This window comes from Gouania willdenowi, chromosome 7 (genome assembly GCF_900634775.1).
Source record: "Gouania willdenowi chromosome 7, fGouWil2.1, whole genome shotgun sequence".
Classification (NCBI taxonomy): domain Eukaryota; kingdom Metazoa; phylum Chordata; class Actinopteri; order Blenniiformes; family Gobiesocidae; genus Gouania; species Gouania willdenowi.
The window spans coordinates 13,502,673-13,519,894 of NC_041050.1; the positions used below are offsets into that span (position 1 = coordinate 13,502,673).

The 17,222-nt window shown below is 37.5% G+C and overlaps 1 protein-coding gene across 1 annotated transcript in view; it reads right to left on the reverse strand.

Annotated features, from left to right (window-relative positions):
* Positions 1–4,136: 4,136 nt before the first annotated feature.
* b4galt5 (UDP-Gal:betaGlcNAc beta 1,4- galactosyltransferase, polypeptide 5) overlaps positions 4,137–17,222 on the reverse strand; it is a 40,672-nt gene continuing 27,586 nt past the window's right edge. The window contains exons 2-9 of the mRNA XM_028452070.1: positions 16,359–16,478; positions 16,162–16,275; positions 15,656–15,783; positions 13,296–13,412; positions 13,004–13,191; positions 12,787–12,909; positions 11,055–11,156; positions 4,137–8,622 (exon numbers count right to left, since the gene is read on the reverse strand). Of these exons, the coding sequence (XP_028307871.1) occupies positions 8,475–8,622; positions 11,055–11,156; positions 12,787–12,909; positions 13,004–13,191; positions 13,296–13,412; positions 15,656–15,783; positions 16,162–16,275; positions 16,359–16,478 (1,040 nt within the window). The 3' untranslated portion in view covers positions 4,137–8,474. The remainder of the gene's footprint in view (positions 8,623–11,054; positions 11,157–12,786; positions 12,910–13,003; positions 13,192–13,295; positions 13,413–15,655; positions 15,784–16,161; positions 16,276–16,358; positions 16,479–17,222) is intronic.

Genomic DNA, 17,222 nt, shown 5'->3' on the forward strand with positions numbered 1-17,222 from the left:
TGTACTAGTAATGGTTTTGGCACACTAGTGTGAGAGTACACCTTAGGAGTAAAGCAAAATTGTCTACTAGTTAATTTTGTGGGATTATAGTACAAGTAGACTTAAAATCCAAGTTATACAAACTTATTCATAAGACAACTATATATCTGTGCTCGTTTGACATTGATCCAGTTTAAAGTTTTGTTCAGGTGTCATTACTCTAAATCAGAGATTCTCAACTGGTGGGTCGGGACCCAAACGTGGGTCACGGACCTGTATTGGGTGGCTCGCGGAAAGCTGGTCAAAAATAAATACATACTTAATGTTTCTCATGTTAGACTTGTGTTTTAATTTGAAAGAAACTTTCCTTTTGGCAGGCATGCTGTGAAATGCATGTTGCACTGACAAATATATCGATTTATGTTTTAAAAAAAGATTATATGTGTGTTTACAACTAAATTTGATTGGTTGATTTCTAACAAAAAGTGGGTTGGGATTTAATGATCGTGGCAAAATGTGGGCCCCAGGGTGACACCAGTTTGTCTAACTACCGTAGACATTTGTGACAGGTGCAATGGATCGCCCTGTAATCTTGTTCATATGTTTTTTCCTGTCCAACTCTAAATACGTTTTAGCAAATCTATTTTAGTACCATGTCCAAAGTGCTTTAAAAAAAGCTTGATTTTTCTTCTCATGTGGCTATTTTCGGTATTCGCGAGAACTACTCCAACTATTCAGCTCTTCACCTACAGATTAGCGTTCACATCTCTCATTGCCAGACGGCATCTCCTCATGCATTGGAAGTCAACAAATTCCCCATCCAGCACTCAATGGTTAAATAAGGTCACGTCTCTTCTGAAAGTTGAAAAGATTAGATATTCCAAGAAAGGTATGACTGACAAATTCTTTCAAAAGTGGCAAACATTTATTAACTTTTTTGAAGAAGTGTAAACCAACCCCCCTTCTTCTTTTCTTTTTACTTTACTCTATATTGTGTTAAAAAAAAAAACCTAATGAAAGGTGTGCTTTCTTTCACTTGTATTGTACAATTGAGATATCATGTTCCTGTGCACATCAATAAAAACATTAAACAGAAAATACATGCAATACCGGTGACTTAACTACTCTACTAGTAGAGGATTTTCCTTTACTTATAAAGTGATTCTCAAGTGGTGGGTCGTGGACCTGTACTGGGTGGGTCACGGACAATAAATACTTAAAGCTGCTATCTGGAGTTTGTGAGAGGATGTCTCGATGTCCCGCCCTCAAAAGCTTCACTTCCTCCCCGTGCCTCTGCCAATCTACCAGAAGCCACGCCTCTACTTTTCTGCACGCGCATCGCAGAACCTAACAAGGTTGCATTGATATAGGTCTATGGGTCAGGTAAGAGCCAAAATCATATTTACCTGTTTGCTGTTGTGGCGCGTGGCCTTGTTTCCATGCACAGTTCCGCATTCACTTTGATTGACAGTCTCAGAAACAGCCTATTGGCTGGGAGCAGAAGTCTCTCATGTTGGACTTAAGTCTATTATTTTGAAAAAATATTTTTCTTTTGACAGGCATGCAGCATTGCACAGGAAAATATATAATTTACGTTTTAAAAAAATATATACAGTATTTATATTTAGGTCACAATTTAATGACCGTGCATGGCAAAATGTGGGTCCCAGGGTGAGACCAGTTGAGAACCCCTGGTCTAATCTTTACTAGTAGAACAAAATCTTTGTTACTAGTACTACAAGTTATCTCAAAATCTCACTAGTAGTACTAATAGTGTTTTAGTCTACTAGTAATAGGCCTTCTAATAAAGCCACATGGTTGACTAGTAGTAAACCTAATGATGAAGTCAGAGGGATTAGAACCAAATCGAACAAGTTGTAAATGTTTCTAAAAGCCAATCGCAAGCCTCAATATATTTTTCCTTACTCTCTTTTTAACATATAATGCCGACTCGTGACATGTTTTGCTTCACTTGTAAAGCGTCATTGCACACTAGTAAATCTAAATTGAGTCCATGTCCTGCAAATTCAAGTACCAGTACTAGAGCTTTATTGTGGTTGATATCACTGATATCAAAGCTTGCCATACAAGACGACTCTTATGCTCTTGAGCAGTGTTTCCCAACCAGGGGTACGCGTACCCCTAAGGGTACGTGAGCACATTGCAGGGAGTACATAGAAAAATTAAGAAATTATTTCCAAGATAATAAAACATATTCTCGGTCATTTCATAAGTCAGTCAATAAAATGGTACATGTGCGCTATGACTTGTTTTTAAAATTTAAATGCCTGTTTAAAGGAGACATATTCAAAGAAGCTCCCTTTGTGGTAAATGTCATAAAAGTTATATATAACAGGCAGGTTAATTATTTGTTTTGTATTTATTTATTTATATTACTCATTATTTTTATTTATTCTTGTTTTTTTCTAATTTCAACTATTATTTTTCTTTAGTAACCATATAATCATAATATATTAGTATTAAGAACACAGTATTAATAATACAAACCTTTACTCTAATATTATTTCTTATATTTATCATTTGTATTGCCTTAAAGGCAACATCATTTTATGTTTAATTTGAGTTAAATAAGATAATGCCTGAATATTAATTGTTCAATTTATGAAGATGAAATAAAATGACTTGCGTTGAATATTCAGTTGTGTTATGTTCTACTTTTGGAGAATCATGAACACGTACGAGTGAGGGGGTACTCATGGTATGACAAAAAGGCTCAAGGGGTACACAAGACAAGAAAGGTTGGGAACCACGGATCTAGAGCGCTTCCCTCTGTGTGTGTCTGACAGCTAAGTGACGCTGGTGTTAGCATACGAAAGCCCTCTGTTTCTGAGACTCCATTAAGATGTGGCTCCTACTGCCAGGGCCTGGATGGATGCCTGCCAACACACACGCACACGCACCCGCACCCGCACCCGCACCCACACCCACACCCACACCCACACCCACACCCACACCTCTTCTTTTCCTGTTGAATATACTTAGGTAGACAACCTAGCATCAGTGTGTCCTAATGCACTATACAGTCATGTGATATCCCATCCCCTGCCACTTGGAATTCTCTTTTCTGAGCAGATAATTTAATTATCAGCTGTCACTTCTGTTAACCAGTGGTGATGCGCAGCTAATGTGCTAAATGCCAGAGGGATGGGGATGCTCTGATTCAATGAATCCTAAGTGACCCCTAGTCAAAGCATCTCCCTCCACGCTTTATGTTCCTCTCTGGGTGACAGGCCGGGGATCAAAACAAGGATCTCCATTGTTTCATGATCCCGATGTGTACTGTCAAGGGGAAGTAGAGTGACAACAGTGGAGAATGAGTTGGCTATAAAAAGAGTGCACTGAAATGAAGGAGCTCTGGTGTATTAGCAATTTGGTTGGCGTCTGTGAATGAGAAGCACCAAAGCTCTGGAGCCTGAGCCAGAATACAATAAACCTCTGTGTGATGAAGTGTTTAAAGAGGACGAGATGTTGTCCATAAGGCTGCTCTGTGCTGAGCCTCTCTCTGTAGCACGCAAGCATCACATCTGAATAAAGACAATTTGGGAACTCTAAATACATAAAAAAAAGAATAATTATCATTTTGAAAATCATTTTTGTTTGTATTCGTTCCATGTAGAAATTAAAAAAAATAAAAAATTCCAATAAGGGCAACTAGTGGCCTGGGGGCCACATGCGGCTCCTGGTCTAACTTTCTGTGGCCCCCAAAACCAATCCCCAAGAATTAGGTCAGTAAAATGCATACGTCAACTAAAGTACACAAAGTAACAACAAAATGACTAGTACCACACACAAAATGACTAGGGCTGGGCAATATATGGAGATTCAAGATATGTCAAAATCCCTATTTCGGCAATACAGAAAATTCAAATATTGCCAATATATAATATTGTCACCCTGTTAAAAAAATCGCCTAACTCATTTTTTCAAGTTTTTCAGGAAACACTCTCTGTGCTTTTGGACGCTACAAAGTGCAGACTGCTAAATGTGGTTTAACAGGAAGCACGTATGTGTGGGCAGTGAACGCTACTGTTAGTGAAAGAATCCAGTTTACCCACATTATTGCTGGTAACAGTTCAAATTACAGTACAGTCACATCTGATCGCAAGAAGAAAAATAAAAACCACACGGATAGAAAGTTGTCCATCTTTACAAGTTTTCTTTTTATTGGTGTACTTTGACAATAACAATGATGGTATAAAAGAAAATTCTCCATCATACACATTTGTATTAATCAAAGGATAATATGCCAATACACAAACAGATCCACATAAGGCTGACATCAAGTTTTGACAAGTGGCTTCAAATGGCTTCCATTCAAGAAGAATGTCTCTCCTTACAATCAGAGAGGAGATTTTTTTTCATTTATTTTTTTTATTGATGTTTCAATTTCATTGTTTCATTGTTAACTTTCATACAATAAAAAATAGTTTGATATGGATTTTTTTTTGTTTTTTAAGAGACGATTGTGTGGCTGTAATTGATGCCTGTGTCTGGTTAACATTGTGAGCAGAGGGTGTTTTTTGGCTGACACGCTGCTATTCCTGCAGAGCTTTCCTGCCACCTGCACCACACCCAAAATGCTGTCACTTTCAAAAGAGACATTTCATGCAGAAACAATCATGTGACGATTGTTAGCAATGTCGCGCTCTCTCCTACTGCTGCAGTGAGTTCAGGACAGCGAGGCGGGGAAAGCAGCACACGTCTGAGTTAGTTTATGGGGTATAACATATTTAATCAAGAGGAGGGGGGAAAAATGAGCTGGGGTGGAGATGGGGGAAGAGTGATGGAAAAACATTGATGTCACGGTGTAAGCTTCACAAGCACTTAAATGGCACCAGACACACCCCCTGAAGCCTTGTTCTTTATGCTAGCATCTGTAGTGATTTAAGACCTTATAGTTTCTAAAACACTACACACAACTATATTTACAATGATCAGTTTCTTGATATGCACTTTTTTTGTTGTTGCCCAAATTAAATATTTTTGCTTATTAAAAAAAAAAAAAAAAAAAACTTGAGTGGAAAAAAAAAGAAAGAAACACTGCAATAAATTAAGAAGCTTTAAGGCTGCCAGTCTTGTCAGATGCCCAAAAAAAGATGGTCCCGTCATTTAAACTGGCACAGAATGGATCAGAACAGGTAAGATTATGGTACGACGAAGCCTTGAGTGAGCAGCAATCTTGGTCTGGCTCGAGACCATTTACATTAAATATATAACAGGAACAAGACTAGCCAGCATGCTTTTATCATCGAGTGAAATCAATGAAGTTCCCATTTTAGATAAAAGCAGGAGAGTGCTGACCGATTTGCCCACCGTCACTTTGTCGTCTAGTAGTCACAAAAGGAACATCTTTAAATGTGTTGTTGGCTGTAAAAGCTGCTTGTTCTACATTGTAAAGTCCAGAGCCTAATACTGACTCCCAGAAAATCCAGATCATCCAAAAAAAAAAAAAAAGGGGCCTCGTCATTCTCAGAGGTCCAACTCATCACCCGAACACTCACGATAAAACCGTTTGGCTTTTGCTATATGTCCGTCTAGCTTTTAATTTAAAGCAATGACATGTTTTAAAAAATATATACTATACAGTGTGTCATGTAAGTGTTAAGAACAAGAAAGAGAACCTGCGAGTTGTTCACATCCAGGTTACTGTTTTTTGTCATCAGTGCTTTAAAAACTAAACGAGAAACAAACAAACAAAAACAAAAGTCTTCAGAGGTTCAGCCATTTCACTCAAACGCACATGGAAAAGAAAAGTTTTAACACAAATCCTGCTACTGTCTCATGACTTCCACTGGGCACCTCCTGTGTGTCGTGTCTGCTAAGGAGGGAAACACATGCTTCTGCTCACAGAAACAAAGCCAAACATTAAGGGTCTGGAATTCTGATTTACCTGGCAGGTCAATTAAAAAAAAAGGAAACAAAACTTAAAATATGTGGAAGTAAACATGCTGCTGGCTATCTACTTCACTGAAAAACACAGGGTAGGAGACGTTAAAGTTCTTGTGTCTGGCCTGTCTATATCAATCTATTTTAGGATTGTTTCAGCGAGCACTAAGAAGAGTTCCTCAAAGGAAAACTGTGGAAGGTCAGCACCATTGATTATTAATTATTATAATGGAGGTGATCAGTGAAAGCCAGCCACTAGCAGTTTCGGATTCTGCTGCTCTTCCTGTGGTTGTCACACAAAATGGCCTCCTCCAACAAGTCTGTTTCAAAGATTTAACGTCACGGGCTACAGATGAAATTCCATTTCATTAGAACCAGCTATTTACGTTACTCCAAATAGAGAAACCTTTGTCCCAATGAAATGAAATTGCCCCGTTTAACACAGACCTGAACCTCACAATCCCACACTACTTAATTTTCAGTGCATCTAAAACGGTCTGTCATATGTCACCGACTAAATCATCACATCAACCGTAGGAAAACAAAAAAAAAAAAAAAAACCAGAAACAAAAAAATTTAACAATCATGAGGAAAATAATTCAATAAAATAAATAAAACGAGGTCCAGCCTCTTTACCTCTTATTTCACGGTTGAAACACAACAGGTTTTTTTTCTTTTTTTTTTCTTTTCTTGTACATCAACAACCAACATTCTCCTCAAAAAGACACACCTTAGGAAATGTTTTTGTGTGACGTAAATTAGCTGCATGACTAGATAACAGACGAACAGCGAGGAGAGAGAGTCTGGAAAATATTCAATGGAGGAACATTAACATTCGCTCAACACTGTCAAACACACAAGTAAGGTAAGAGGAGCACTGCACTGCTGCGTATTGTCAGACGACTGTCAGCCTGCGTCAATGCACAGTGATGGGCTGCAGAACACCAAGCAAAGGAGTTCACTTCAGGTCAAACCCCCCCCCCCCAAAGCCGGTTTCACGCGGGGGAAGCCCAAAACAGGAAACAACCACAAGCTAGCAAACCTGATAGGCCTTAGAGAAGTATTCAGATCTGAATTCCCTACCAAAATTCGAGAGAAAAAGGCGTCAGCTTAAAAAACTAAACAAAAAAAGGCAGCTATCGATGGACTAATGCAGCTTATACAACCTTCATGTTAGATGAGAGCTATCGCTGAAAGAAAACAAAGCAAAAGCTTCTGTAAACACCAGTGTTGGTGACAAAAATCAAGTACTCTCTACCTCCAATGCACTTAGAAAAAAAAAAAAAAGGAAGCAAGTGAAGAAGGGATAAAAAAAAAAGAAAAATGAAACCGTTCATCTCTCCCTGGATTAGATTTGAACACTGCAAGCAGAGTGCGGACTGAGGTCCGTCTTGTCACTTTCACTTACACAGACTCCCACGAGAGATCCCCCTGATACCCTGTGAGATACGTACAGGCCATTTGCATAGCTCTCCCTCATTTACAGGCAGGCATGCTCACAAACACACACACACACACACACACACACACACACACAAGGTCTGAAAGGGTGGCGTGTTTGCGTAGGCAAAGTTGAGTTGAATGCGGAGTTTGCATACGCAGTCACTCCTTTACTGTACTCCTATGAGGATAGAATAGCACCCATGCTATTGCATCTGCAAGGTGAGGAAGCCTGGGCTGAGATGGGCTGTCGGATATCACAGCTTATTGCTAACAGGATGAGCAGTGCACTCCCAACATGTAAAATAAGGTTCTGGAACATTCAATGCAACTATGCACTTGCAAACATCACAGTCTTCCAATGGTATGTCTTGGAAACAAAATAAAAGTCAGGGGTAAAAAATAAATTAAAAAAAAAGACTTACTAAAATAATATTCTCTTAACTCAAAATGAAGTATTTCATACAATATAGATTTATAGATTAAGACAGAAAACACTCACTCTTTATAACATCTTCTTTTGCTCTTGGTAGATTTGGCATTTTACCATAATATGCAGAACCAGCTGCAAGAGTCCACTCGGTTTGATTTGCTGCGTGTGTGTGTGTGTGTGTGTGTGTGTGTGTGTGTGCATGCAAATGTCTTAACAAGTTTACTGCATTACTTAAATTAAAATAATAATAAAAAAAAAAGTGCAAGAAAAAAATAAACATTTAAAACCAAAGCGTCAGGACCATGTCAGCACACGTAAGTCGAACTCTCCAGAGCGTGCATGTGTGAAGTGCACTTGAATGCGCGCAAGAATCATTGCCTGTTGTAATAATCAAGTGCAGGGCCAAGCGAAATGACGCGATGAATGAAAGCGGAAGGCCAAAATGGTGCAAAAGGCATGTGGAGACTGGAGTCTAGATAAGACCAGATGAGACGAGTGATGAGCTATGGCACAAACGAGTGCAGTATTTACCCCGACATATGGATCATGGAACAACGCTCTTTTGGGTCTCCGTTTTTGCATACAAACAAAAGGGAACAAAGCAAAGAAAATCTGTCAAATGAAAACGTTAAGCAGTGCTGAAACTGGTGAAATATGGCTGATGTCCCAGAGGACTTTGATTCCCAGGTATTTTTGCAGTCCAGCTCTGCCGACGTCAGTAGTCGGCTACGGGTGCAAGGTTTCTGCTCAAGCTGACTGTGATGTTGGTGTAGAGGGGCATCCTGAACACTACAGGCAAGTAGTTCAGGTTGTTGAGACCATCCACTTTCTGTCTCTCTTTTGAGTGGCGTAGTAGACTATATCTGCAAGTACAGAAACTCAGTCAGGCAAAACACACACACACACACAGTAAAAACATATAAAAATAACATAGTGAAGAGCAGTTATTCCTATAGGGCAACCTTTAATCTGAAAGGAGTCATTTTGGCTCATCTCACCTGGATTAAAGTTTCAGTTATAGTTCATTTGTTTGTTTGTTTCAGTCTAACAAAAATATTCAAACAAATATCACAATTTAAAGATATATATCTATATATTAAAGACTGAAACAGGCAGAAGTAAAAATGCTTCTATGCCCAACATAAGTTACCTTTTCCAATAATACACAAAAGAAAAAAAAAAAACTACAAACATACTTTCTTTTAAATACAACATTTAACAAAAAACACAAACATATTTCTACTGCTTCACATAACTCTCTAAAATACATTGTGGCATTTTCTTTTTAGAACTTATTTTTATTTATTTATCAACTGTATTCCACAAATTAACCCCTAGAACAGACAGACATCTCCATTTTACTTCTAATCTTGCTTTTGGTAAAGTAAACATAAATTGATCTCTTGTGCTGCGTTCACACCGGATGTGTCACGAAATGTTTGTGCGTCCAGATTACATACAAAGTCAATGGGTAGATGCGTCCCAGAGGCGAAATCTTTCCTGTGCGTTGGCCGAGCGAGCGCGATCCCGATTTTTCATCATATTGGCACATTCGCAAGAGTTGAAAATATTGAACTCCTGCGACTGTTTTGCATGACGCGCAGACGCAAAAGCCAATCAGAGTCCTCGTTAACAATGACGTCAGGCCGTCAACCAGGAAACCGCCAAAAAACTCCATATAGAAGAAGAAACCATTCATATAGCACTGCAGACAGATATTGGATTGAAGCATGGAGGAGAAGTTTGTGACCGACCCGAGCTGTACGATACAGCCAGTTATTGGTACCAAGAGTTGAGTGTGAAAAGTATGAAAAGAAACAGAGCCTGGTTGTCACCTTTTCGGGAATCTGGTGGGCGGATCTTCACTTCAGATTTGCATATGAAGCGAATTAGGGACATTTTTTGATCCTGCGAAACCTGCGAACGTTTCGTGCGGCAGACGCATACGGTGCCGCAGAAGGCGCATTCAGTGTGAACGCAGCATTAGTCTGTATTTGCTGGTCTACGGTGAGAAGTATTTTTGAATGCCTTCTGGAAGACTATTATTTTGCTTTGAACATTATCTGTTATTTTATAATAAACAATATCTTTAAATGTCATTAGTTTTGATTTAACAAATAATGGATGTGTGTGGTCATAATATCCTGCTTTGTTTATCAATCATACAGCCTTTTTTTGCAATATAACAATATCATTTATTATGGTTTTAAAAGTGGTTCCCCTGAGTTCCAATGTGTCCTTCTGGAGCCAAAATAAGCCCTTCTCAATGAAGACATACAGTGTATAAAAATCGATATAAAGTTAAAATTATTTAGCATAATATCTAAAGTTAATTTACTTGTAGGGCTACAAAAAAATGAATTTGATAACATGATCATGTAGTTAACTCATGCTAATTGCTAATTTCTTCCCAAATATCAAGGATGCATATTTAGCCGGCACGTTAGCAGTTCAATGAATCTCTCCCCACACAATTGAAATTTCTATTTTTTTCCAGGATAGTGTTTTTGTTGGTTTAGTTCTCTTATCAAGGATTTCAAACTTTAAGTTAGCTCCAGGTGCAAGAAAAGTTGACAGTTATTGCACAAGTGATTTATTTTTAGGTTGAAAAATTGTTCCGTCATGATTTTTTTATGTGTCAACGAACCACATGAGAATCCAGAGCCGCAGGTTGCAGACCCCTGCTATAGGGAAAGCCATCAAAGCCATATTTCACAACTGAGTTGGAAAACATCCTCTAACGTAATCAAAGAATTTAAATTAAAAATTATTTCATATTTGTATCAAAAGTAATCCACACTAACAATACAGAATTATTAAATTCCACAACATGTTCTCCAACCAATATTTAGCCAGCTTTAGAGCTTTGGGGTCGGCAGGGGCCTCACAAAATTTAATTAATTTTTAGTGGGCTGTGGCATTCTTGAGTTTAGAGGAATAAACGACAGTTCATTGCTGCCAAAAGTCTGAAAAACACAGAAAGTATTTATGTTTTGGTTGATTATTACCACAATGTTTCTTATAAACACATGAAAAAAACATTTCTTCTTTTGCCTGTTTTAAGTAACTTAAGAATTCAGCCTTGAGCGTAGCAGCACATCACATGGAAAGTCTTTAAAAGAGTTGAAATACTCTCAAAGTCATTGCTTTGGCTTCTCATGTGACTGGCCTGTATCACATGAGCCTAAGCCTCATTGCAGTTATCAGCTGCCACTTTTGACCACAGGCTGGAAGAAGACTGTGGTCATGACTTTGTGTGTGTATGTGCAGAAAATCTGAAAACATTGACACAAACCTTCCCAGGAACTGAACTTCCCCACGATGGTGGTGTGGAATAGACATGTAGCGTCCCTGCTCTCCGTGCGGCCTGCTTACTGAGTAGTTGGCAAACTGCACCCTGTGGAAACATTGGTTTAGTTTGACGACACACTCAACTAGCAACGGTCAGACTAACAGATAAAACACAGCAACTTACGACATTTCACTAGTGTCAGGGTTGGGGTCAATTACAATTGTAAATGTGTAATTGATAATTAATTACAACAATGAGAAAATCAGTTTCTGTTGAAATCATAATTTGATTGTAATTTAGTTCAGATCATTTACTTTGTAATTGAAATGATCATGGAAATTAAATAAAAACTGTCAATTCCAATTTAATTAAATGCAAAATTGGAGAACGATGTTACAGTTGTATGGCTTAGACATATATAGTTAATAATTATTAAAATATGTTTCTTATCAAGTTTACCTGTCAGTTTTCTTGTGGATCATTTTACCATTTAAAAAAAAAAATAATTTAAATATAGGGGTATACTGACATAAGAAAAAGCTCAGACGCCCACACCAATTATTATATTTTCATTGATTAGGAAGCGTAACAAGGAAACAAAGAGATGAAAAACAAATTAGATGATAAAGATTATTTTTAGTGTATTTTACAGCTGATTTAAGACATGGGTCAAATTGGCCAGTTATCATAAGATGTGCTAACAGAAAGCTAACACAAGGTGGTTACGTTTCATGAGGTTACATATATTAAAGGCTCAGTGATTGTGATGATTTGTAATTGACTTTCAAAGGAAAATAATAAATGTAATTTCAATTGTAATTAGAGAAAATGCCCATCAACGTAAACGTAATTAAGTTGTAACTGAACATGGGTAATTGAAGACGTGCCATTGAAAAATGTAATTGACCCCAACCCTGGTAGTTATACACCATATTATCGGCACGTCATTGGTATGGGAAGATATTGGCTTTAAAAGTAAGTATGTAATCAATAAAATTAACACTTCTATGCACTTTCTTCCCGACTCGACATCCCACAATGCAATACGCAAAAATGTCAACAAAAGCACTCTTGTCAGTAGAAATGAAAATTAACTTTCAAGCGGCAATTTCAACCTTTGCCAATTTTTTTTCGAGCAATTTTTTATTGATCGATGACACAAAGACAATGGATTTATCTGATAATAAAATGTTGCGATTATTGATATTACATTTTTTTCAGCTTTATCTTTTGTATGCATTAGCAGCAGGCCGACATGATGAAGAGTCTGCAGAATACTTCTGTATGTCAATTCTACTGTAGAAAACTAGATGATCTCTGCAATTAGGCGTGAGGGAGAAAATATTGTTAATCGTACAAAAGGGTTGTAAAACTACAGCTCATCAGCCAAAAATCCATTACTGTGCATCGCTACATTTCACAAAGGAAATTGGATGGACTTATTTACATTCATAATAAAATATCCAACATTAACTTATAAAGAGAGAATTTGGCAGTGTTTAAAGACAACAATGTGTGGACAGCTGCCTGGAGCCGTGTATGTCAGGGAAATACTGCGAGGCAAAGACAAACTGAGGGAAAAAAAGCTAAACTAATACCAATGTATGGTTGGTGCCAACTGGGCAAACTCATCTCACAAGTACGCCTAAAAAGTCAACAATAGCGACAGCTTCAAGCTGCAATCTGTCAGATAGTCCTGCTGGTGTGAGTCGGTGTGTGGGTGTATTTCTCCCACCTGTTCCAGAGGTCATCGTCCTCTCCTCCCCACCCCCAGAATGCATTAGGAAATCCATTAATCTTTTTGAACTGCTTCACCGTCAGGCCACTGACTCCTCCAAAGAACTCATTATATGGAAGCCTTGGTGGGACAATTACACATATTAGTTTCATTATCCATTTCAAGTGGGAATACATTTGCTGTACTTTAACATTGGGGCAGAGTCGGCGCTCACATGTAGGAGTACTTGTCAAGTTTGACGGCAAAATGTCGGGGCATGCCAGCACAGCCGTAGTAGTTCCTGTCGTTCTCCATGAGATGGTCCACATCGTGGAAAATGAGACAGTCCCAGTCGAAGTCTTTAATAGCTTCCTTGAAGCCCACGTTGAACAACATTGCTCGGTTAAAAGGTTCTGTACCCGCCTAAAGACAAATGAAGACAATCTTTAAACCTCACACTGGTTTGAAGTGGTTCTATTCCTTGGTTCTATTGACTTTTTTAAAATGATTGTGTGATGTGTGTATACCTGCTCTATGACATAAAAAGCAAACTGGAGTCTCTGTTTCTGCAGCACTGGCACAAGGTGCCTCAGGAGGATGGGCAGGTGTTCATGTCGGTTTCTAAAAGGAACCAGAATCGCCACCTAGAAACATATTCCAGAAAACAAAATTATGGCGATGAAGTCTTAAGAGAAAACACACAACAGTTTATATTGCAAGGGGAGGTACAAAACGGCTTATATAATATGGTTGTGCTCTATCAACAGGACTTTAGAGCTAAGGTGTAAGTGAACACAGCAATAAAATCATTCATTACAAGGCAGTAAAAACAAGCAGGTTTGTGTAAAAAGGAAGGAAAAAAATTGAAACGAAATTGACACGACATGAGGCAAAGCATGGACGTTTGCTTGATTTACAATTAAATATAAGACCACAAAAATATAATGTAATTCAAAGATCAGAATGAAAGAACAAAAACTAAATAATAGAACAATTCCCAGAGTCATATTTTGTTGGGATGTTCTGCTAAAACTGCTCAAATGAAGAATAAAGATATGTAAAACTCTAAACTTGAACAACCCTCCCCAAAAAACTCTCTTAAATTATTGCTAAGAACATATTTATTGTATTTCAACAAGTAAATGGTAACTGACTTTAATTCAAGTACTAATATCAAAAACAAGTGGTTTAACTTTGCCAATTCTGATTTTGTTAAGTTCTGAAATTCTAAAAAAGTAATCATAACAATTTAAATTAAATTTTTCATTAAAAAACATGATTTAAAAATTGATTTGGACATTTTTGGATCGATACTATAATCAATTTTTTCTTACAGCCTTACATTAAAAATGTATACAATATTATCTATATATTTTACAATTTATAATTACATAAATAATATTAACTCAAATGGTATTTTGAGACAATGCCGTATTTTGATAAAAGATCGTAAAACGCACAGCTGTGTAGCTAGAGGCGTGCATCGCAAAATATCTGTAAAGTAAAACAATCACCCTCATTACTGACACAATTTCAATTTACATAGTTTGAGAAACACTTGATTTAATAATATGAATATTACTTTTAAAAATACATTTGCCCAAAAAAACTAACAGGCAACTGGGGGTTGCTCAATGACCACAGGTGGTCTGCGGACCACTCTTTGAGAAAGGCTTAGACTGTCAACATCCTAGTAAGAGCTTGAGAAAAGAGCAAAAATCAGCATTTAGTATTGAACGCAGGGTCTTAGTGCATGTTGGATAAGAGCTGTTATTCTGCTGCTATACACTACTTGTAATATTTTAACCACCATTGTTTTTTATGATGAAGCAAGTTTGTGAAATGGTGTAGTGTTTAGCTATGTGGTCACAAGTAAGGGTGTCAGAAAAAATCCGTTCTGCGATATATTGTGATATTTCACCGTGAAATTATCGCATCGATCCAAAAAATGTCCATATCTATTTATTTAAATCATGTTTTTTAACTAAAAAAACAATTACTGTGCGAACATATTAATCGCACAAAAACGCTCGGTTATTTTCACAAAACATACTGGGCACTTTTATAGATGCATATTAGGGCTGAACAATTTTGGAAAAAAATTGAATTGCGATATTTTTCCTCAATATTGCAATTTATTATGCGATTATTTTTTCAAGGGCCTCTTGTCATGTATTTTTCAATGAACACAAGCAATAAATCAATCTGTTTTATAATAAACAATAATAAAGCACAGATTATCTAACTAACTTCACATTTCATGAAACATGTGGACTGCACTTCTTAAACACTCTGAACTTAACAGGACAGTACAAGACAGGACAAGAAAAAAAAAAAAATGATATTGCGGTAATATCGCAAATGCAATTAATCATTCAGCCCTAATGCATGTGGTTGCTTTCTTTTTTTTTTCTTTTTTAAGAATTTAAGAACTTTACAGAATCAGAAACAGTTGTGAAGGCAAAAGTTGAACTTTTTTTGAAAAATGTAATTTGACAGTTTGATAAACATATCGCTTGTTTTTTATATTGATACTTGAATTACAGCTTGTTACCATTAACTTGTTGTCATAAGTTAAAAAAAAAAAACAATTAAATCAATTGTATTTCATACCATGTTGCAATTGCAAAGGTGAAATTTGTTTTATTGATATTGCGATGTATATCGTATAGTTTAGTACCTGGATAAAACATATTGTGGCATGCAAATTGTGAATCGTATCGTCAGATTCATGGCAATGCACACCCCTAGTCACAAGGTTTGCTGCTTAGGTTAATAAAGATTGAATGAAAAAACAAAAAAACAAAACATGGTGCTGAAAAGGGTTGAATTGTGCACTTAAAATGACACTGCCCAGTCTGTTCATTCCTGCAGTGGCAACACTTACCCTCCAGCGAGGCAAACAGTCTTTGGGCTTCCAGTAGCCTCCCTCTGCAATGCTCGGCTCTCCCTCGAGCAGAGATCGTTCCACCTCCTCCAGAGACACTTCACTCATGTTCACCTCCACCCTGCCCTCTGTGTGAGGGAGAGAGGAAAGAAGAGTGTCAGAGGCAGAAAAGACCACGAGTGGGAAGTTGGAAGTGAAAAGAACCATGGTGTGCAGATGAAAGAAATGCAACCGAGAATGAAGAAATCACACAGGAAGGAAAATGAATCCAGAAAATGTCAAAGCCAGTCAGAGCGGAGCATTCTGGGTTATGGCGTTGGAACGCATTTTTCACACATCATCAATAAATGCTCAGATAAATCTTGTGCGCTAAACATTACATCAGTCATAACTGCAACCAAAGCCTACACAAACTGGTTAACTGTTGATGACTGAGTTATGTTTCCATTTGATGACGTCTGAAGGGAAAAAAAAAATAAAAATGCAACTTTATTTTGATTACTTACTCATCAAGGGAAGCTTCTCAGGGCAGATCTGCGAGGGGAGGTAGGTGAAACCATCAGGGAGGTACGTGGTGGGAGGTGCGTCACTCTCATTGAAGTTGAAATCATACGAGTAATCTGAAAAAAACACGCAAGCATCATTCTTGAATTGTTCCACATTTTAAAACATGCTTTTCAAATGAGCAGCAGCGTTGGTTTACCTGTGCCGTTGATGTTGTAAGCTCCTCTAACCACTTGTTCAAGGACCTGCGCACCAATGTTTTTCACATTCTCTCTGATCTGGATGCCCCTGGCTTGGACCATGAACACGTACTCATTAACTGTAGACAGAAAGACAAGAAAAAAAAAAAAATGTCAAACAATGTCATTATTCAGTCAAGCTATTCTACTACAGTACATGAAAAATACTGGTGGTATTTCAACTTATTGACTTTTCTTTATTCCCTACAATAGGGGAAGAACAATGTAGAGCTCTGTTCATGTTTTTTTTTAGTTTAAAAAAAAAAAAAAAAGGCCTGAGTGCCAACACAATCTTCCACCTGATCTGGTACAAATGAATTTCTGCATTGGTGACCTAATAGGGGTATTTCCCAACCACACATCAACAGGCTTTCAGAGAAGAGGCCAAATGCTGGAATGTTAATCCAGCACAATGAGGAAGAGGGGAAAGCTTAAACTTATTTACAGGGTCTCCACAGTATATTACTGCTAAACAGTTCAAACTAGCAAGTATAGAGTAAGTTCTGCTTCATTACTCTTCAACTTTGACTGACATATGAGGTCAAATAGTACTCAGATTAAACCATAATTGTCTCAAAATATATAAAGAAAATATTTCACCAATTTAGCGAAATTAGAGAACAGTAAGTAAACTTTAAACCATAACCATTATTATTTATAAAAAAAAGAGGCAAACATAGATGATCATGGTAAAACAGGCAACATGAAAAGTGGAAGCAGAAAGCAGAAACGCTCGAGTGAAGTTCAGTGCCATCATAACAACCACCTTCCTGACGTCGGAATGTCATGCCCCAGATATCAAACAATCCTCTCTTCTGCATGAC